A 24680-nucleotide genomic window follows, 5' to 3' on the forward strand; every position below is an offset into this window, starting at 1 on the left:
ACCAAAAATGTACCTTTTGGAATCAGTAAAAAGTTAAGCATTTGCTCTCCTTCTGAATAAACATTGTAGAATTGATTTGTGTATTTAATATAAAATATGAAAATAACAAAATGACGAAAAAATAAAATTTAAAAAAATTAAGGAGAAAAACAAAAAAAATTTCATTAAGCTTCTTCTCCTGGAAAAATTTCTGCAGACGCCTATGTTGATACAGACCTGCTGCAGGTTTTCGCTCGTTGCAAAATTGCGGATACAAATTTCACGCAACATATACAAAAGCGAAAGATCGTCTCAATTGGGCCTGTGTGTTGCTCTCGCGTCGCTCGCAGTGCATCCTTTTATCATCTGCAATTTCACAAGAATATCTTTGCGATGCAATTCTCACGTCTCTTTCGTCATTTTGCGTCAGTATCCGCCTGTCTTGGATGGATAAGTTTTTTCTTTTAAATAATTTATAAAGTAATTAAACCACGCAAACTCTCTTACAGTCAGTGTTTCTGCTAAAAGATTTTAACAACGTTTTATAAACCCCAACATCCTCGTCCGCAGAGGAAGATGAGAGGGGATATTTACCTTGGAATCAATAAAAAAACTAAGCTCTCCTTTTAAATAAACACTGGAATTTATTTGTATATTTAATATAAAAAATGGAAATAAATTAATAGAAAAATAAATTTTAAAATTACTGGAATTTATTTGTATATTTAATATATAAAAATAAAATGAAAAAAATAGACAATATTAAGAATATTTTATCAGCTCTCGAAATAAATACATATATCTAGAAAAAAATTTTTTAAAATGAAATAAAATAAATTTAAAAAATTAAAGAAAAAAAAGATGTTTAAAAATGAAATAAAATAAATTTAAAAAATTAAAGAAAAAAAAGATGAAAGAATAATTATGCTTCCTTCTGGAAAAAAATCCTGCGGATGTCACTTTTCATCCTTCGCGATAGAGGAGAGGTATAAGACGTGTGTAAGAAAAATATGAGTGAAATTGTAAAATAGAAAAAAGTGAGACGCATTTCAGTTATTATTTCGTCCGTAGTCATCTTCTCGGCGATAATTATCGATGTAAAGAGCAAAACTCTAATTAACTCGATATTCACAGGAATACCGCTGCTGCGCGCGCGAATTAATGGCAGGATTAAAGCTAGGGCATGGCACGTCGTCGTGTTGTTAAATTAATTCGTTGCGTCATTAATAAGCGCGATGTTGCTGGCTACCAGTGGCGAGTATTATACACAGTAGTTGACCCGTAATAATCTCGAAATCAACGCTTGCATTCTAGATTCTAGAGCGCGACTGTGTCATTTCGCCAGAAGAATTCTCTTTCCTCGATCTCAAATCAGATGCAGATGGTATTAACTGAAGGATAAAATCACGACTTTTCTTCAATATCGATTCAAAGTTTCTCTCCCTTTTTCAAATTCAATTATCATTATTTTTATTCCCTTTTATATTTTTGTGCAATAAGTTGCAACTCGTGACGAGCGAAGAGATCAATATTGTGCTTAGATGATTTTAAAATTAGCTAAATAAAAATGAGATGAAAATATGGAAATTTATCTTGGATAAAATTTTAAATATATCCAAATGAAAGATAAAATTATTAAATTTGAATAAATATTAATTTCAATGCTGCCTAATAAATAATTTACTTGAAACTAATAATATAGATTTAATGTGAAAACTATTTATTTGATACAAGAAAATCCTTTTCAAAGTTTTTCTCCCTTTTCAAAATTTAATTATGTTTATTTCCTTTTATATTTTTGTGCAATAAGTTGCAATATGTGACAAACAAAGAAATTAAATATTTATAAATAAGTATTTACTTGTTTTAAATAAATGATTGATTAGGCAGTATTGAAATAAATATTTATTAATTTAAGAATTTTTTTTCAGTGTGATTACATATAAAATTCTTTACACCTTTTTAGTAACTTTGCGAGAATTTTGCAGAGTCCTCTCTTTTTTTCTCAGACTCTCCTCAAAAATTCGACGGCTGTATTTCGTAAATCACAATACATGGAATTTTTGGATTGGATTCCTTTAATCTTGCTCTGTCGGCGTCGACTAGCAGAACTAAAAGCGATGGTTGACGTCAAAGGTAAAATGACGTCGAAAATGCGAAATCGGGTGGCGAATATATCCGCTCTAAATAACAATAATAATTTAATATCGTTAAACCGTGGAAAAAAGTAAAGAGAAGGAAAGTGTGCGAGAGAAAGAGAGCCAGAGCGTTCATCTGGCGACTCTGAAAAGATGTAAGCGGATGTAAAGCGGATTACATGATATTTATATAGGCGTGCGCGGATTTATTCCGCAATGTAATTCGCATTGAAAATGCGGCTGAGCCGACGTTTAATCAGTCGGTTATACGTTACAGAAGCATAATGATGGTCTGTATAGTGAGCGTAATAATACTCGCTCGCAGCGCAATGCAGAAATATTATACGTCGCACCTCGTAATCTGCTTTTGGCGACGAGCTCGCAAAACTGAGGAACTTAGCGCACTGATATTATCATACGATCATCATGTTGGCTGCACTTTCATTCGCAAGCTTTTTCGATTAATATTCACATTTGCTGAAAGCAGATTTTTCTTTTTTAAATTAATACTACTTTTACAAAGATTTTCTCAAAGATTGTTGCATTTTTTGCATATATATTACAAATTATTTTTTTACTTATAAAACAAAGTTTATCGCTATTTCTATATATAATTAATTAATTAATTAATTAATTTAAACATCTAATCACAATTAAAAGGCCGATAAAGAGTGATAAATCTGGATGTAATATGATATTATTTGTGTTTATTAAAGATAGTCAAAAATTGGTACACGTTTAATTTAAATAGAATTTAAATATAGTTAAATTTAATTAAATACAATTATATTAAAATTAATTTAAATATAATTTTATTTTTTTTGTGTGTTTTAAATTGTGTAATTTAAAAATATAGTTAAATTTAATTAAATACAATTATATTAAAATTAATTTAAATATAATTTTATTTTTTTTTTGCGTGATTACAGGGGCGTGTTACGCCGAGTTTGGAGTACGAGTGCCTCATACGACCGGCAGCGCTTATATGTACAGTTACGTGACAGTAGGCGAATTAATAGCATTCATTATTGGATGGAACATGGTGCTGGAGTACCTTATAGGTACGAGTGCGTGTGCGTGCGCCCTTAGCGCCTGTCTGGACGCATTGGCAAACGGTGCGATTTCCGAGGCGATAGGCAGCAGCGTCGGAACCATACTTGGTGAGTACTACTTACGCATGCGAATCCTCGATTTTACCTTTGGCAGAAGGACTGGAGTGATCTGCGTAACATTTTTTTTTTTTTAATAAATTAATGATTAAGATTCTTTAATATCATCAGTCCAAGAATAAATATTTCACGACCAATAAATAAATTTATTTATTTAATTATTAATATTATATATATATATATATTATTATTATTATTATTATTATTATTTATTAATATTATTATTATTATTTATATATTAATTTATTTTTTTACCAATTAATAAATTTATTAAATAAATAAATATCAATTATTAAATAAATATCAATAGCCAGCATTGGTCGTGAAATAAATCTTTTTTATATTTTGTCATTTTTAATATTTCTCAACAATTTTACATTTCACATTCATTACCTTTCTCCCTAGATTGTCACGTCAAATATTTCCTCGTTAGATTATTATTTTCATCATTACATTGTTCAATAAAAAAAATGAAAAAATGATTTTTTTTGAACGCTGGAACTAGTCGTTTATTATTCTCGTTATTATTATTATTATTATTATTATTATTATTATTATTATTATTATTATCATTATTATTATTATTATTATTATCACGTAGCAACAGGAGGTAATAAAAATGACTCTTTTTGTTACATTACAAGGACACGCTTTGAGCCACATACATATAATCGGAATATTCTATATAGAGTCACCTTGGTCTCGGACGTTTCTTCGCGCGTCAGTAAACCTTAAAGTTTCCCTACCGGTCGCTCGTAAAAGCGTGGAACGACGGAGTCGTATTCGTCGGCGACGTCGTTGAGAGCGACGTTGCAGAAATTTACGAGCAAATTCTTGTTTTTTTTTCCTTTTTTGCTACCGCACGGCGCCGGACTCCCTTATTGTTCCCCGGCTTAATCGCAAAACACTCTCAATGTGTCTCTGGTGTGGTATGGCGAAAGAAAACGATAATTGAAAATGGCGAAGGGGCAAAAGTCATTGATGGCAGTTGATAGATGACTTGCGCGTGAATTTGCACTATACAATTTTTTATCGCGAAAATTTCCATGCGATTTTTATAATAAAATCTTACCAAAAACAGAACACTCTAACTGTGACGTAATCGAAACTTTTTTAATTTTTAAGTTTCTCGGTATTGAATATATATAGATTGATTCTAATAATAATGTTCGATATATATTTGAGTTCCGACACTTGAAGGAAGCCAGATGTCAAGCGATTAAGCGATTAAAGCCAATTGTTTCTCCACCACTGACTTAGATTCCTATATATATAAGATGGGTCAAAAGTAAAGTTTTCCATTAAGCTCTCATTGATCTCTTCGTCGAATAATTAATGACGGTAGTCTGAGAGAGCGAAAAGTTGCTCGCTCGACAAACATAATACGAGTCCCGCTCGTTTTAGAACGTCAACATTATCGGTTTAAATTCGAGAAAAATCTTCGATCCAATTTTCTAGAGCGAATTAATTTATGTATTTATATTCCCCGACGCGACCCGGGATTTTCGCTGACGTGCAAAAAGGGAAGAACACGCGATAATAGCGTCGGATAATGTGTTTCTCCTCGTTGACCGACGTTCATATGGGAAACATATCCGGGAATTAGTTTACTTTAATTCTTTAACGACCCTTGAAACTTGTAGGTGACTTTTCGCGCGTAAAAATTTAGATGAAAATCCTGTGAGTCATTCGCGCGCTCTTTGATATTAAATATTTAGAAAAGCCATTCACGTACACAAATATTTAATTTCACTGTATATAGGATTTCGTTATTTAATTACACTCTTGGAAGCTCATTTTGCGACAATTTATTCGGATTAATGAAGGGTCAAAGAGAATCTATTAGCGAGATTGAGATCAAGGATTCTGAGACGCCCCTTCAAAAAACTTGGCAGCCATTAATTTCCGACACGCATACCAGGATGAAACTAATCGATCGCGTATACGAGCGCAAATTGTACGCCATTTAATGCGGCTAATTCTCGTTTCGCGATCGTTTTATGAATATTCCGCACTCGGTGCCGCTTGACAATGACATTAAGCAAATATTCTCTAATGTGGACGTTGATGTTTGAAGAAGATATATATTGAAAAAAGCACCTCGAGCGTATCACGATTTCAGCTGTGTAGTGCTTCTAATAAAGACAGGTTTTATTGTATTTTTAAAAATAACTACGTAATACGATTGAAAAATTTCTGCGTAATAAATACATTTATTAGAGTATAATATGAAAAATTACACAATATATTTCTTATTACTTATTATATACATGCACACAGAGTTGAGCAGATATTTCGAAATAAAATATTTAAATACAAGATACAAGCTACTATTTGACATATATTTAAATACTATTAAAATACTTTGGTTTTGAAATATATTTAAATACTAATTATATACTAATTATATTTAATTATATTAAATTATATTTAAATGCTTTTATAAATACTTTTAAATTATGTTTTAAATTTTCTGATTATATACTTAAGGTAATTACAAAAAGATTATCTACTATTATTTAAAAAATTTTATTTTTTAAATAATAATAGATAATCTTTTTTTAATTACTATTATTACTATTATTTAAATAATTAATATTATTACTATTAAAAAATAATTACTATTATTATAATTATAAATAAATAAATAAATAATTAGAAATAATTACTATTATTTCTTTAGGCACATAATTACCATGTCAAACAGTTAAATATTACACATGCCATACATATAATATTTGTTAGGGGATTGTTTTAATTTAATATGAATGTAAGCTTAACATTGGCTCGCAAATTAATATCGTGGAAAGTTTCTTTTTCCTCGATTCCATGCGAATTTTCTCTGTGCTCCAATTTTTTACAGAATTTCTCGATGTCTGAATCTTTTTACACGGTATTGTTAGAGACAAGTCCGACGTTATTCTCATTAAAAGAGAACGATTGAAGAGCGACGTGAGTGATTTTTCATGTTACGACGTTTTCTGCTTGAATCAGCCTCTTTCTGTCAGTCAATTTTACGAGTAATTCACAAAGGATCTTCTTTCTTGATACCAGTTTCTTTGTAGTTGTATTCCCAAGAGACAGAATATTATATACACTATCGATTTTATTATTGTCGCAAATCGATACCGATATTATCAATCATTAAAATAAAGGATAGTACGATTGTACTGTGATTATAAAATTTCAATCGCACCGTTCTCTCGTATGCAATATTTATTATAACAAATTCGTGAATCTTTAATTAGAGACATACTATCTCATCAAAATTCAATAATAATTGATATAATTTTGGTGTTTTACTAAGATTAATTAGTCATTATGCAAAATACGAATAAAATAAATATTTCATTATTTATGCGCTTTTCTCTCGCAGTTAATAAAATTTAAATAAATATTAAGCGTCATCAATTTGTATTAATATAATATACTTGCAATCCTTAGTAATACAATATAATGTCGAGCTTAATATAGCGCTCTCGTTATAATTTAACGCTTTCGTGCGACATGTTTCGCCCGTAAAATAGCAACTAATCAATTAAAACTTTCAACACTTTTTAATAAGAAAGTAATAAGAAAATCTAATAAATACAAATACTCGCGTGTCAATTATATTATCGTTAATAATTACCAACAATTTTGCAATTACTGTTTGTAAAAAACAATTTAATTAAACGAGACTTTCTTATGCACGACATTGCAATTTTTTTGCTCTCTCTTGATGTATTTTTCACGCAATCAGAGAGAGAAGTTTTGTATAAGAGCGAACTTTTATAATATTAACGCACGTTATGAAAACACCACATGTCTTATAAATCTAGTTTGCATTGCAAAAACTTATAAGAGAAAGGTAGACGAGTTTCGCCATCTTTTTAATGCATGTAGTACGTGAGAAATGTTAATATTGACGTAGTTCATAAATTTAGTTAGCGTTTTTACGTCTTACGAACAAATACACTCTCTTAGAATTTAGAATCTACGAAATAACATCAAATATACTCGATTTGATTACATATATATATAGAGTTGCATGTCTCGAGACAATGCGCACAGAAAAAGAAATTATTACACGCTTGTAAAAGAAGCTCGGAATAATGTTACTTTTGAGTGAAATATTTCAACATTCGACTTACAGACTGCAAAACTAAATTTATAAACAAATCATACACTGTAAAAAAATATGTAATATATTACACAAAAATATGTAAAATTACATAAATAATAAGTGTAAAATTACACGATAAATAATAGAAATGATTCTTTTCATTATTTATCATGTAATTTTACATTTATTATTTATGTAATTTTATATATTTTTAATGTAATTTTACAAAATTTTTTTACAGTGTACAGTATTCTGTTGTAAATATTAATATTAAAAGTATCGTGAAAAATATGATATACATATATATTTTAAATAAATAAATATATATATATATATAAAATAAATTTTTTTATAATATATATATATTAAAAAAAAAAAAAAAATATATATATATATATATATATGTAAAAATATATATGCTAATATGTATTTAAAACAGTTTAGAAGATATAAATTAAAGAGAAGTGTTAATAATGAGAGCGATATATCTTGTTCGATTAATTGTGTGGACGCAAAAATTGCATTATTAATGGTTCGGTATATAAAGGGGTTGTCTTCCTTTAGCAGTTTCTTTGTACGAGTGCGCCGCAGTAGCAAGGCAAAATTTCACTGTCAGTAGTAGAAGAACATATTCGCCGCGACGCGACGCCCGCAAAACTAGTCAACCTTAATTAACTTTTTCTCTCGCGTCGCGTCGGAATTTGCGGATGAACTTGTAACTCGGCCAGCTGCAAATAATTGTGACATACGCGAGTGTAGATAATTGTTCAAATCGAATATATTGTGCGCATGTGAAAAATTTGTTTCTCGGAATTTGTTTCTCCTTTCTCTCTCTCTCTCTCTCTTTAATTTCAAAATTACAACGTCGTTCACTATAAAAAATATGTTACACAAATATATTACACAAAAATATGTAAAATTAAGACATTTGCGTTATTTATCGTGTAATTTTACATTTATTATTTATGATATTTTACACATTTTTTTTTTGTAATTTTACATATATTTTTACAGTGTACAAATTTACCAAAATTTTGCCAAAACTAATAAATGCCGCGTTTCACGATTGGATTGAAATAATACTATAAATTTGACTTAATTATCTTTTTAAAAACGTCTTAACAAGATAAAGAGGCTCCTCTCTAATCTATTACAAATATCTTCTAAAAATCCTCCAGACTTTCTCTCTCTCTCTCTTTTTCTCAAGATTTTCACGTTGACAAAATACAGTTAAAAATAAAAAATCCTTGGTTTTTTTCTTTATCAAAGAAGTAGTGTTTACTGTTATCTAAATAAAATTACATAGATGATCATCTAGACAAAATTTTGGCGTCATCTTATCTTTATATAGATAATAAAAATATGTATTATCTATGTATGTGTGTCTGCATCTTAGATGAAAAAAAGTATTATCTTTATTAAATTATCTGGAATAATTTTCAGGTAATTTTAGTTTAGAATCATAGCACATAAAAATACTTAAATAGTAGAAAGTAGCGATAAAAATTTATAAATAAAAATATGAATACATATATTTTTATATCCCTTTATAATTTACATTTTTTTAAATAACTGCGTTTACATAAGCTGTCTTAAAAATTATTATCTAGAAAATTATCTAGACGAATCACCATATAATTTTATCTTTTATCTATATATATACATATATCGAGATAAAAGATAAAATTATATGACGATTCATAAAATTATTAAGATGAATAAAATTATTTAGATATATATATATCTAGATAAAAGATAAAACTATATGACGATTCATCTAGATAATTTTCTAGATATTTAAAACAAAATTATCTTGATCTTATCTAACAATAAGATGAATTTACATATTTTTATCTCATCTTTATCTAGTTAATTTCAAAATCATCTAAGCACAAAACAGTGCTTATACGGAATTTCATCGACCTTTTGTTTCATCGCTTTTGGGAACTTTATAAAATTATATGATGATTCATCTAGATAATTTTCTAGATATTTAAAACAAAATTATCTTGATCTTATCTAAGATAAATTTACATATTTTTATCTCATCTTTATCTAGTTAATTTCAAAATCATCTAAGCGCAAAACGGTGCTTATACGGAATTTCATCGATCTTTTGTTTCGTCGCTTTTGGGAACTTTATAAAATTATATGATGATTCATCTAGATAATTTTCTAGATATTGAAAACAAAATTATCTTGATCTTATTTAAGATAAATTTACATATTTTTATCTCATCTTTATCTAGTTAATTTCAAAATTATTTAAGTGCAAAACAGTGCTTATACGGAATTTCATCGATCTTTTGTTTCGTCGCTTTTGGGAACTTTATACCTCGAACGGGCTAATCTTCATGATTTCTCCCCAATCTGGCACGACCTAATCCGCTGACAAGCAGATCGTGTATTCGCGACACGTGTAATTCGCACGTTCCGTGCGTGAGTTACGCATCTCCACGGCTATGCGGTTGCACGTTGCTATGCACATGGAAGGATAGGACGCACACACAGGAGAAATGGGGGTATAAAACGATGGAGTTGTGATGGAGGAGAGTTCGAGGGGTGGCGCCGGCGTAGGGGAAGGAAGGACAAAAGGCTGGGAGGGTGCGAGAGGGGCGCTTGCGCGGATGAGACTAGGTCTGGCACCTGTGGACCTCATCGATCCGAACCGGTTCGCGAACCACGAACGCTACGGCTCCCTTTAACTTGTCCACCTGGATGTCGCGGTCGAGTCTTTTCCTTCATGTCGTTTCCTCCTGTGTTTCCAGTTTTTAGATACTTTTTAAATTAACTAGATAAAGATGAGATAAAAATATGTAAATTCATCTCAGATAAGATCAAGATAATTTTGTTTTAAATATCTAGAAAATTATCTAGATGAATCGTCATATAATTTTATCTTTTATCTAGATATATATATCTAAATAATTTTATTCATCTTAATAATTTTATGAATTGTAATATAATTTTATCTTTTATCTCGATATATGTATAGGTATATATAGATAAATGATAAAATTATATGGTGATTTGTTTAGATAATTTTCTAGATAATAATTTTTAAGACAGCTTATGTAAACGCAGTTATTTAAAAAAAAATGTAAATTATAAAAGGGATTTAAAAATATATGTATTCATATTTTATCGCTTACTGCTTAAATTCTACTATTCAAGTATTTTTATGTGCTATGGTTCTAAACCAAAATTATCTGAAAATAAAAAAAAGATAAAGATGAGATAAAAATATGTAAATTCATCTTAGATAAGATGAAGATAATTTTATTTTTAATATATCTAGATGAAAAGTATTCGTAAATTATATGGCGATTTATTGAGATAATTTTCTAGATAATAATTTTTAAGACTGCTTATGTAGACGCAGTTATTAAAAAAAAAAAACGTAAATTATAAAAGGGATATAAAAATATATGTATTCATATTTTATCGCTTACTGCTTAAATTCTACTATTCAAGTATTTTTATGTGCTATGGTTCTAAACCAAAATTATCTGAAAATGATTAAAGATAATACTTTTTCAGTTATAGATAATACATATTTTTATTACCTCTATAAAGATGTGATGACGCCAAAGTTTCATCTAGATGATTATCTATATAATTTTATTTAAATAACAGCAAACACTGTGTTCCTCTCCCGTCCGCTTCTTGTCGTGACGCGTTGTTGTTCAAGATGAAAGCCCGCCCTTGATCCAGATAATCCTTTCATTCAGATTAGCGAAATAATTAGCTCGAATAATCCGATATCACGCAGACCTTTCAATTTCCAACTTCTTCTTCATCTTAATCATAGTGTTGTGCTTAGATGATTTTCAAATTAGCTAGGTAAAGATCAGATACAAATAGATGTAAATTCATCTTAGATAAAAGATAAAATTATATGGCGATTCATCTAGATAATTTTCTAGATAATAATTTTTAAGCTTATATTATAAAAACGCAGTTATTAAAAAAAATGTAAATTATAAAAGGGATATAAAAATATATGTATTCATATTTTCTGAAAATTATTCTAGATAATTTAGTAAAGATATTTTTATTATGTATATAAAAATAAGATAATGCCAAAGTTTCATCTAGACGATCATTTATATAATTTTATCTAGATAACAGCAAACGCTGATCTTAATTAACGCGAGAACATAGTTGAATTAATAACTTCTCTTAAATTTTAAGCTAAAAGGGCTAACACGTTCTAAGAAAAGGATATTATCCTAATATATATTTTAGCATATATCCTCTTTTTTTCTCTTTCTGGGGAAAAAATTGGATTGCAATCGATGCATGCGCTTTCCATAATGAGCGATTCGCTTCGTTTCCATTTTCTTGATCTCGCCAGTACATGTACTTTTGCAGTACTCTTGCGGAATAAATTTCGTGAGAACAGGATCCGTGCAGATCCTTGGATAACGTTGGTTTTGCAAGAAGAACAGCGGTATAAGGTACATGCTCGAACACGACACTGCCTCGTAAAATTATTCCACTGACGCTGTTCTCGCGATCGTTAACTGGCAGTTAGGGAGAATACTTAATCAGGACTCTAGTTTCAGCGCGGCTTATGCACCACGGCATTGTCGTAGATAACGGTATCATTGAACTTATCCAACAATGCGGTCATGCTTATATGAGAACACGACGCTCACATATCGTACAGTCGCTGGGGAATGTTATATTTGTGTGACAATTCAGAAAACATTCAACATATATCGAGGGAGGAGAGAGAAATTACATTTACATTTTCTCATGTAAATTATAACTCGCGAATAAGAAAAAGATAGAGAGAAAAATAAACATCGAGATGTATCGAGACTGGAGAGATATATGGAAAAATATTTTCTCGTATTATATGGTTTGTACTGTGGTTGAGTCTTTATTATAAAGGACGATTCCGCTATCGATGTATATTTTCTCTATATATAAGTTTTATTGTTGAAATGACGATGCGCGATCCTATCTTATCTGTTCAGTTATCAATGTTTGTTGTTAACGGAACAGATAATTATATATAGATGATCATCTAGATCTAGATAAAATTTTATATAGTGTTATCTCGTCTTTATACAGATAATAAAAATATTATCTATATCTGCATTTTAGATGATAAAGACTGTTATCTTTACTAAGTTATCTAGAATAATGTTCAGATAATTTGGTTTAGAGTCATAGGACATAATAATATTTAAGTAGTAGAATATATTTTTATATTCCTTTTACAATTTACATTTCTAAGTTATCTAGATGAATCGTTATATAATTTTATCTTTTATCTAGATATATTTAAATCCAAATAAATTACTTTCCTTTTATCTAAGATTTTATTTTATATTTAATTAATTAATTTATATTAATTTATTTAATATTTAAATTAAATTATTTTATTTAAATATTAAATATTAATTATTTTATATTTCCATTTCATCTTTATCTAGTTAATTTTAAAATCATATAAGCACAACACTGTCCGTTATCGATCATCTAAATGCAGGCCACAGCTCTGCAACCAGAGCTGTTTGATATCGAGAATCGACATATGAGCAGTACACTCCGTTTCAAGGAGATAGATCTTAAAGCTATTATCAATTGATTACGAATTGCAATTAACATTTTCTCGCGATTTTTATTTCATTTCATCTCGTTTACTATAGGCTCAGGATAGAAAACCGTAATGAAAATTTAGGAGAATGATCGTGGAATTAAATATCATTTGCGCATTTTGCGTCGATTGAAGTTTCATGAAGCACAATGGCATCATTACGATGGTAAGGATGCGATTTGCTTTGATGAACGGCGCCGCAAAGCTTTTCCTAACTTCCATAAACCTTGAAATCCTCCGTAAAGCATCTCTTGATACTCGGTATGTCGGTTTTCTCCCCCTCTGGGTATTCGACTTTAATATAACTCAAAGTTCATTCCATTCACGCGTATAAGTTATATCATTTCAATCTTAATCTTATCTATAAACTTTCTTATTTATTGTATTTATATATAGCGTTTTAACGTTACATTTAATATTTAATAATTAGTATTTAAATATTTTGAACAGAATTGAGGTAGATTAAGATAAGTTAAATTAAGATAACTTTCTCAACTCTCTTAAACATTTCACGTATATTTGCGTCGCAAACTGTGCCAAACGTGATTATTAATTAATTCTTAACACGTATATATATTCGCGAGTTCCCGCTCGTGCTTATTGCTTAATCAATCCTTCGATCGACAATACAGGGTGTTCCAAAATTAATAATATACCTGTTAATGACAGATTCCTGAGATTAGTTGGAGACAATTTTTCCTTAGCGAAAAAGTCGAGGTAGACCATCATTTTTTGCATGTTTTCAATTTTTGCCATCATGTATCTTCGTAATTAAGCCTTAATTAAGAGGATGCTGACCATGTCTGTTTTATCGACTTTGAGTTCAAGGACTCTTGCATCAGCTCATAACAATACTTATTTAATACAAAAGTTTTGCAGTTTATTTGTGCACAAAATATGGCGCTTCCAATAGAGATGACATGAAAGAATTTATTATTATCGGTACTTTCATTGTGGAGGATTTTCCAATTTGTATATTCAATAAAAAGTGAACCTAACCTAACTTAAAGTCGGTATAACAGAACAACGGCAGCATCCCCTTAAATTAAATTCTATTAAATTCTACATGAAATTAATAAAAGAATGTGGTTCTATTAATATTTTATTTCCACAAAACTTATTGTTAGTTGTAACTTTTAACTAAGTAATCTCTTATTTTCAATTGCTTATAATTCGAAAATTACTAATGTCTCGATATTTTCGTTCAGGAAAAATCATCTCCAAATTACCCCAGGAATCTGCCATTAACAAGTTTACTACTAGTTCTGGGACACCCTGTATATTGTGCACAACGGTTCCGACAGCTGTAATTTGAACGTAAACCTGCGCATTTATGCAAACGCATAAATCGAACGGATCGTTTGAGCGATCAAAACCCTTTGAATCGTCGAAAATTGCCTCTTTCGCGCAATTTGTGCATTACACAGCCTAGATAGAACGATGTTGTAAAGGACGTGATTGAACAACAAAACAGGTAACTCGAAGTCGAGAATCCGATTCTCCGCGATCGATTATTAAAAATTAGGTTGCGGATAATGGATTATTATTTTGCGGTAAAGAGATTTGAATGGAAGGCCGGGGCTGCAGTCCGTCGATATAATAAATTAATCAACAATCTCTCAAGTTTATCTCAAGAAAATGACTGGCAAATTGTTTTCTACGCTATTTTAAATAATAATGCAATCTTTATTCATTGCACGATGTAACGTTATCTCTTCTGCCGCAATTCAAGTATCTCTTTCTCTCTCTCTTATGCTATACCGGAAACACGCTCGACAACATTGTTTACTTTCTTTGCAAAAGATAGGTAGACTGATGGAAGTTGGCAGACATTTATTCTGTAAGTTGATTCTGAGAAAATTTCAAATTCATGGTCTCGCAGATAAAACTTCTATCAATTTCTTTTAATTCGCTGTTTTATTCTTTCTTCCTTTTTTTTTTTTTTTAGAAGAGTTAAATACTTTGTCTCTAACGTTTGAATGAAATAACGGGTTTGTACGGGCTCGGAAAAAAACACTATTTCTTTTTGCGCGATCCGACCTCCAGTCGCATGAGTTACAGCGTTTTCTACTTGTCAGGGAATTTCCGTGTTGGCCTTGTTCGTCTATCACAGAAACGTCATCCTCGTCGAGCGAAGCCTTAGGGGAGGAGATTCGAGTAATTTGAGTAAGAGAGTTTAGGTATCTTTTTTACCAGGGTTTTTTTGGACGAGAATACAGTAAGAATAAAGGTTTTTGCTTGTTGAACATATTGCGGAATGACGTATGAGATGAGATTGTTTTATTTGAAACTGTCACGTGCTTTCTCTGACAAATATGAAAAAAATTTCTCTATTAAAAAATTAAGGATTCATTAATTTAATACTGTCAATTTTATCAAATGGATGATTGAACAGCATGTTGGTACAAAATATTAAAAATATGCGAGAAAAATTGCAACATACAATATTATATATATATACAAAATTGTTATTACTCGTCCACATTAGTCAATATTTTTTATTCCGGATTCACATAATAATGTTAAATGGCTTGTTAAAAAAGTTGAGATAAACCAATAGTTAAACAGCGATAAAATGGAATTAAAAGGTATTCAACTCGATGAAATTAAATTCAATGAAGTATATATGGAAGGTATTTTTTGCACTTTTAAAATCACAAGAGCGTTTCTTTTCCCGACATTCTGCTTTTGCGCCATCGCGTTCTCCCGAATTATCATATCTATCATTTTGTATCTAATATTTAATAAATCTTGCTGAAGTTTCACATTGTTCTAGGACGGCCGCCGGATTTTATCGCGTTCGTCATCACGATACTTATGATGCTGCTAATGGCGGCGGGCGTGAAGAAGTCTTTGGTGTTCAATAACGTGTTGAATGCCATCAATCTTTCCGTCTGGGTCTTCGTCATGGCGGCGGGCTTGTTTTATGTGGATTCCAGCAATTGGTCCGAGCACAGCGGTTTTCTTCCCTACGGCTGGAGCGGGGTAAGTGATAGAAAAAGATATGGTAGAACATAGGAAAACCGTAGCTTTTGACGTGGAATTTTTTGAAAAAAGTTAAAAAATAATTAAAATTAACGGTAATATATAATATATAATATATAATATATAATATATCATATATCATATATGATATATCATATAATATATCATATAATATATCATATATGATATATAATATAATATATAATATATAATATATAATATATGATATATAATATTGTATAATATATAATATATGATATATTATATATATATATAATATAGTATATATCATATATTATATATTATACAATATTATATATTATATATTATATATCATATTATATATCATATATATAATATATAATATATAATATATATATGATATATTATATGATATATTATATGATATATCATATATATAATATATGATATATAATATATACCTAATATATAATATATAATATATTATATATGATATAATATATATATATATATATATATATATGTATATATATAATATATAATATAATTATAATTAACGATGATAAATCGGTAAAGTATGAAAAAATTATGAGAAAGAACGAGAAACGTCGATTCGAAGTTTAATTGCGAAAGCCAAAAGCTAAAGTTTGCGAGTTTTACTTCGTGACGAGATACATGCTTCGCTTTACAAATTCCATAAAAATAATACAAAAAGTATAAAGGATCGTTAAACAATGGCGATTCGCGGTATTAACGTCAGCAGGCTTTATCACACGGTTCTCAACGCGGATGACAGAAGAAAAAAAAGCAACGAGAGAGAAGGGCTTCTGGAGACAGGATGAAAAAGCTCTCTCGTCTGAAGCCCTCTCGGGCACGTCTTTTCCAGCTGCTTTCATAGATCTGACTATTCGCACTTGTGCCAGCTGTCGGATAGACTTATACCGTGATATATTTTGATGTTTATAATTAAGAAATTGAATAAGATTCTTCAAGACTGAATGTGCTTTCATACATGTTCACGATAAACAGAGCTAAAATATACAAGAAATTAAAGAATATTAAGAGATGAATAATAAGGAAGAATTATAGGATACCATATTACATTTAATTTTATTCAAACTTGTGCGAAGAAGCTGCTCTTGGAAATTTTCCGCTCTCGCGAAATTTACGACTACGCGAAATAATGACAAACTTGTTGCACCGAGCTCATCCTACAGATGTACCAAAAAACGACAATAATCGCAAAAAAGGAGAGAATACATATCTGTGAATGTGTGTGTATGTGACATAGAAACTGGTGCGCGACATAATATGACGAGATGACGCGGTGTAGCAACAACAACCGACTTCGGCAATCGATAGCGAAAGATAATCCTAGGATATCGGACGCTGTTCGAATAACTATCGGGGAGATATAGAGAACGGGAAATAGGACCGGAAAGAAAAATGAGAGAGAGAGAGAGAGAGAGTTTGCACATACACTAGAATTTCCGAATCCGTTCGAGTTTGCGGGAATGTAAGATGGTTATCTGCCGGACTATTTGCAGCTGGCAGAAGAATCAGGTTAACGCGATTTCATGTAAAACGATATAACAACGAAATTTTAGTGATCTCTTTCATGTTAAAATAAATTTTTTTTCTCTTATGTTAATAATAATATTTATATAATTATTTATATACATATGTGGAAAATAAAATAGATATATGATAGTCAGAAGATATTTTCTGTTTGCTAAAAAGAGAAAGATAAAAAGGTTTTGATGTTTTTAACCGGAAATATGATATCAGAGTCCGAGCGATTTTTGCGTTCGATCAAATTTGTTGTTTGTGGCGTAAAAAATAATTTCGGTATCGCGGACACGGTTGAAAAATTGTGCAGATGAAGTAAACGCATAAATCATTAACGATGCATTTACCGCGATGTTGCGCGATGAAAAACGTGCATTCAGCGAGGATGGTCGGGTCTCCGTTTCGCCGCACCAAGAATAATAATTCGTACGCGATCCCGAGGGAAATAAATTAAAAATCTGTCCAAAGCAACCTGTAAAAAACAGATCTGGCAATAGGTTTCGCGTTGGACAGCTCTCGTTCTCCGTTATTGGCGCAGCAGATGTCTATTGTCAGAAGAATATTTCGATGCATTTGCGGTTTCTTGCAAATGTAATACAATCGTTCCTCTCGTCAAAAACTAAAAATGTTTCTCGCAGCTCTGTTTTTTTATTTCTCCGAATATTTCCGAATCTTTAGAATTTGCGTACAATTTACATTCATACATCTCTTTCAAATTTATTGCGATTATTTCGTGTTATTGAAAAACGATAAATTATTTTGCCCTACTTTAGATATTTTACACTTTATCACTGCCGCAAAATATATGAATATTAACGAAGTTTGTTTATTATGGAGTATATTTATATATAATATTATAATATTTTCGTACTCATACAATATTATAATATTCATATATTATATATTATAAAATCTTGCTGGATAATATAATCATATATATTATATATTATATATTGTAATATATTGTAATACTCTTGCTGCATAATAATTGATATTTTTTCTTCCTGGCGGGTTATGACATGACGATTTTAACGCTGACTTTTTTTATCGATCGATTGTCGAGCGGGCGTTATAGAATTTGTTACAGAACGACGTCGTCTGCAATGACGCACGATGCTGTAATATGACAAACGTTATATTGTATGTGTATATTCGTATTTGCGATATTGACGCCATGTCCATTTTTACGTGTGCTTCGAGTGGCAGACAAACCGCAACGCGCCATTATTCAGCATAGTACAAATTGAGCTTTTTTTCGTTGCATCCTGTCAACGATCGTTCCTACATGACATGATGGTACATACACTCGAATTAATATGAACGGTGACCGAACACAGGCAACGACGCTGTAAATTTATCTGTTTTATAGGGTAGCAGTGAAGTATTCTCTTTGACTTTTATTGATGAATGCGTCGAAAAATCAAATGTAATTAATAACGTTTCCATCAGTTTCCGGAATATCGCAAAAAAATGATATACTTGTTTCAATAATTTTACTAACAAGGGACATGTCACAACTGTCCGGAACCGATTTGATTCTCCTTGAAATATGTTGTTAAATACACAAATCTAAAAGACACGTATTTTTTTATACGTGCGCAATTTGAGTTTTAAGGGGTGAAACACCCCTTTAAAGAATAACGGTATTTTTCTTTAGGATCAAATATCTGCTAAACTATAAGAGATATAAAGAAAAAACGTACAACAAATTTTAATGGCTTGAAGAGTACTTTAAAGTTATATGAACAAAAATTTTTTTTTTTTTTTTTTTTTTTTAAAAAACCCTCACCACCTAATTTTTTTTTTCAAAATTAAAAATTTTGTTTTACCTAATTTAAAGCTTATTTTTTTCCAAATTCAACCATGTGTAATAAAGTTATGTTACGAAATATCATTTTCGAAAATTAATTATAAACGCTCCCGTATATACGCTCATCCGTGCTATGTGCGTAAGTAATTACCGTCGAACAATAAAATATATAAAAAATGTTTTTGTATAATTCTTATTTATGTTTTCTATGTATTTATAACTGCGTATTGTGTATATTTAGATTTAAAAAAAAATTTTTAAATATAATTAATAAGAATTTTTTAAATATACCCCCTGCTTTCTTATTATTTCTTTAATATTTAATTTCTTCTATAAAAATTAAAAACAATTATATTTTATAATAAAATTATTTTTTAATTGAATCTTGCGAATACCAATGTCGCAATATTTGGCATAAACAAATTTTATATCTTACGTTAAATGAATCATAAGATAAGATTATGTGTACGTGTTCCAGATAAGTTATAATTTTTACAATAAAATCTTTAATACGTTAAAATAAATAATAAAATAAGATTATGTGATGACGTATTTCTGATAAGTTAATATAAATTGTTCATGTAGCAGCATAATTCTCACAGTCGGTGTAGTCTTTTCGTTGTAATAATATCTGTGTAAACTGTTCTTTTATTGCAATAGAAAGCAAAATATAACATCTTTGAATATGATTATCAATCCGCTTAACGTTGTTAGACTTTTATTGGTGTCAATAAATTCAATATATTTAACAGAAACGCCAGTAACTGAAGCAGAAGTGGAATTAAAGGAAAACATTAAAAAAATATTACTGGATAGCGTTTTTCATTATAATGGGGTGGAAGTAACGGAAGAAATATATCTCGATTATGAAGAACCTTATAAATTACATAGTTTTGAAATAATTGAAGATGACGAAGAAGCATGGCATGAAGATAGTTTAAATTCTCATCCTCATTGTTCAAATGATGATACAAATTTTGATAGTTCTTATAAAAGACGAGCTGTTGAGTATTGGCGATTTCGGGACACTGATGAAAACAGTAATGACAGAAAAAGGAATCGTCCTCTAAGAGTAGTACAAAATAAATTTAGAAGAGTTTCATCTGAACGTCAGTTAAGGCGATGGGAAGAACAAATACAATCAGGTGGAAGTCGTACAGAAAAATTATCTTACATCTCCAAATTTACACATGATAAATTTACTGCAGCTGTCGAATCAGGATTCATGGTTCATGATATTGATTTAAAAAGATGGGCTTTACAAGCTCAAGAAGAAATAGGAAATTTAAATCCTATATTTAAAGCATCTCACAGTTGGATAGCAAGATTTAAGAAGTCTCACCGAATTGTTTCAAGAAAAGTTACGAAGTTTGTCACTAGAAGAACATTAGAAGATTCTGCTGATTTGCAAAAATCAGCTGATGATTTTCTGGAAACAGTAAAACCTCTTATTGAACAGTTTGGATCTGAAAATATTTACAATTCAGATCAAAGTGGTTTCCAATTGGAACTTCACTCTGGAAGATCATTGTCTAACCAGGGAGAAAAGAAAGTAGAACGTGTCGTGCAATCCATATCATCAACAACCCATTCATATACGATACAACCAATAATATCCTGTAATGGCAATTTGTTGTCCCCTTTATTTATTGTATTAAAAGAAGCTAATGGTAAATTTGGACCAAGAGTACAAGAAAATTTATTTAAAGCAGAAAATGTTATTGTAAAAGCATCGAAATCTGGTAAAATGACATCAGGTATTTTCCTTTTATAATTACTTTTTTTAACAACCTTATTTTATTTAACAATTTAATAAGAGTCATAAAAAAACTATTAAATTAACATTTATATTTTGTACAGATCATTTTAAAATGTGGTTAGAAGAAGCTTATTTCGCAAACATTGGTCCTAATAGCGTTCTTCTTATCGATTCATGGACTGGACATTGCCCCAATATGATTTCGGATTTAACACCTCCTGGAACACATATTACTACTATGATAATACCGAAAGGAACTACAGGGAAAATACAACCATTAGATGTTTATGGATTCAGAATTTGGAAAAATTTTGCTAAAAGATTTTCAGATGCGGTTTTACTGTTGGAAAGTAATATAAACTTACATGAACGAAATAATATAATAAAATTGCAATCTTTGATACATAATCAATTGTCATCCCCACGATATCAAAACTTATTTAAATATTCGTGGTTTAAAAGTGGTTATACGAATGAAAGACCAGACGAATTCGAAAATCCAGTACACTTTAGTTTAGACGAAACTTTAACAAAATGTGATATCGAAGGTTGCAATAATATAGCTGTAGTAAGATGTTCTTGGTGCAAGAAGTCATTATGTTTGAAACATTTTTTTGTCGAATATCATTATTGTAATGTGTATAATGAGTGAATAATATAAAATGCAAATACATTTTTAAAAAAATCTAAATATACACAATACACAGTTATAAATACATAGAAAACATAAATAAGAATTATACAAAAACATTTTTTATATATTTTATTGTTCGACGGTAATTACTTACGCACATAGCACGGATGAGCGTATATACGGGAGCGTTTATAATTAATTTTCGAAAATGATATTTCGTAACATAACTTTATTACACATGGTTGAATTTGGAAAAAAATAAGCTTTAAATTAGGTAAAACAAAATTTTTAATTTTGAAAAAAAAAATTAGGTGGTGAGGGTTTTTAAAAAAAAAAAAAAAAAAAAAATTTTTGTTCATATAACTTTAAAGTACTCTTCAAGCCATTAAAATTTGTTGTACGTTTTTTCTTTATATCTCTTATAGTTTAGCAGATATTTGATCCTAAAGAAAAATACCGTTATTCTTTAAAGGGGTGTTTCACCCCTTAAAACTCAAATTGCGCACGTATAAAAAAATACGTGTCTTTTAGATTTGTGTATTTAACAACATATTTCAAGGAGAATCAAATCGGTTCCGGACAGTTGTGACATGTCCCTTGTAAGCAAGATTTCTATCTCAAGGGGATCAATTTATATTATTTACTGAGATATCGATAAATTTTTATGACGCGACCTTTTTTTTATAGAAAAAATATAAATGTATTTCAACAGATTTTTTTTCTCTAGATTTAATCAATAAAATGTTTTTTTTTTTTTTTGCTCTAGGATATTCTGAACAAATGTTTGATCAGTTTATACAGCGACTTCATTATCGATTATTTTTATAAATTATTTTTTCAGTAAATTTTTTAATTGCGTTTCACTTTTATTATTCCATCGATATTATTGTTTTTACACGTGTGTTGATCTTTGAATAGCCGCATGATTGACGTAACTATGTGTCTATATCCATTTAAGATGCGCAAAAAAAAGCGGTAACTTTGACAGATTGCGATATCTACGATGTTAGATATTCGCGGAATATCTCGTTCATGGTAGATAAGGCTGACTGTCGTTTAATCTTGAAACGAATCTATCTTACTCCTGCGAGTAAGTGTTACGCGACATTGATGATGTAAAATGTCATCGAAATTAATGACGCAATTTTTTGCGAGATACGAGGGAGATTTCTTTTCTTTTCAAGATATATATATATATATATATATATATATATATATATATTTATACATATATCACCTCTTTAGTTCTTACTTTGACAGATTATTGCTGTTATGAATTTCGCGGAATTAGTAGCACAATATTTATACGTAGATTTTAGAATTTTTCTTTGCATATTTAAAATAAAATAAAATTTTGTAACACTTGTTCAATAAAAAAATAAAAAAACGAGACTAATTGTTTCTTATAGTTTCTCGGGTGTTGAATATAAATCCGATTTCCAAGTTGCTCCATTACGTCACAATTTTGAGAAATTTTCAATTAAGTTGCAAAAAAGGCTAATCTCGTATAACTAGTCTCGTTCTGGTTAATTTCTTTTTTTAAATAGTAATAATTTATATTATCACAGAACACGTAAAAAAATAAGTAAAGAATTATTAAGAACTATTATTAAATTACCTACAAATTGTGATACCATCTGATCTTTATATACTATCGCGTTTACTCTTCGCCAAATATTAGCACAGAGGCTCATCGATCAGTCGCGGATATCCGAAAAGTGCGAGGATTCGCAACCCCGTCGTGTTGTTTGGAAATGAGAAGACCTTCGAGAATCTCCTCGTGCCGGGTTTTACGGAGATATAGACAGTCTCTTGCCGAGGGCAACTCTGGTTTCCTTGCGAAGAAACCCTCGCTCCCTCTCGAAAGCCCCGCCGCGTTTATTAAAGTCGCTCGGTCGCCTATCACGTATCGTCCTCAATCTGAACATCCGCCCTGGATCATGGCAAAATTTCGCCGGCAGACTATATTGCATGTAAAAGTTTTAGAATACGTACGGAAGATGTATCGCGAGAATGTGAAAAGAAGAGAAATCCCCTTAAGGGCACGTCCGCATGACGGTGATTCGTGGCAAGCGAAGAAGAGATTTCTGTTCCTTTAACATGCGACGCTTGGCAAATATGCAACGAACGTTACACACACATACATATATATTTCTCGGGAAGTATAAACGTTCTCGCAAATATATTTGTCGATAACGTAAAACGTGTCGTGTAATGCGATGGTTGCTCGAAATCGCGCGTTGGTGTTTCTTAAATAAGATAGATGCTTAAAGGAATGCTGCCGTAGTTCTGTTTTATCGATTTTAAGTTAGGTTAGGTTCACTTTTTATTGAATATACCAATTGAAAAATTCTCCACAATGAAAGTACTGATAATAATAAATTCTTTCATGTCATCTCTATTGGGAGAGCCACAGTTTGTGCACAAATAAACTGCAGAACTTTTGTATTAAATAAGTATTGTTCTGAGGTGATGCAAGAAGCTGTAATTTTTTAACTTTTATTGTTTTTTTTATACGAAATTACAGCGCTTCCCGTTCATTATTAACAGTACTTTAATTGTGGAGAAGGATTTTTCAATCTGTATAGCTAATAAAAAAAAAACCCTTGAACTCAAAGTCGGTAAAATAGACATGGTCAGGATCCTCTTAAAATAAATTACACTACGCGTTTTATTGAACATTCATGATGCTGAAGATTGGAGATTGTGATTTATCGAACGTAAAATGTATACAGATGCGCATCTGTAATTTATTTGAGAAAAATGTTTCTAATTTACGTCTTTAGATGTCGATTGAAATTTTTATCACAAGAGACGTTTAGCCTCGTTTATTTGCGTAATTACGTACTTTATTCTTTTCTTCTCGGTCAGAATGCGCTGGTTTACTTGTTCGCAAGCCGCAATTCTGTTGATCTTTGAATACTCTATTTGCGGATGCA

General features: G+C 30.2%; 2 protein-coding genes across 5 annotated transcripts in view; both read left to right on the forward strand.

Moving 5' to 3' along the window:
- LOC114937780 (solute carrier family 7 member 14) overlaps positions 1-24680 on the forward strand; it is a 104664-nt gene that overhangs the window by 61947 nt on the left and 18037 nt on the right. For all 4 annotated transcript variants that reach the window (XM_085486105.1, XM_085486104.1, XM_085486103.1 and 1 more), the window contains 2 exons: positions 3047-3277; positions 15779-15987. In XM_085486105.1, coding sequence (XP_085342231.1) covers positions 3047-3277; positions 15779-15987 — 440 coding nt within the window. The remainder of the gene's footprint in view (positions 1-3046; positions 3278-15778; positions 15988-24680) is intronic.
- LOC146721902 (uncharacterized) lies at positions 19834-22395 on the forward strand. The gene is made up of 2 exons (XM_085486106.1): positions 19834-21105; positions 21209-22395. Exons 1-2 carry the CDS (start codon positions 20034-20036, stop codon positions 21757-21759), a joined length of 1623 nt encoding a protein of 540 aa, XP_085342232.1. The 5' UTR covers positions 19834-20033; the 3' UTR covers positions 21760-22395.

The sequence above is a fragment of the Nylanderia fulva genome, unplaced genomic scaffold (assembly GCF_048542155.1).
Source record: "Nylanderia fulva isolate GAGA-0341 unplaced genomic scaffold, ASM4854215v1 Scaffold4, whole genome shotgun sequence".
In the NCBI taxonomy this organism is placed as follows: Eukaryota; Metazoa; Arthropoda; class Insecta; order Hymenoptera; family Formicidae; genus Nylanderia; species Nylanderia fulva.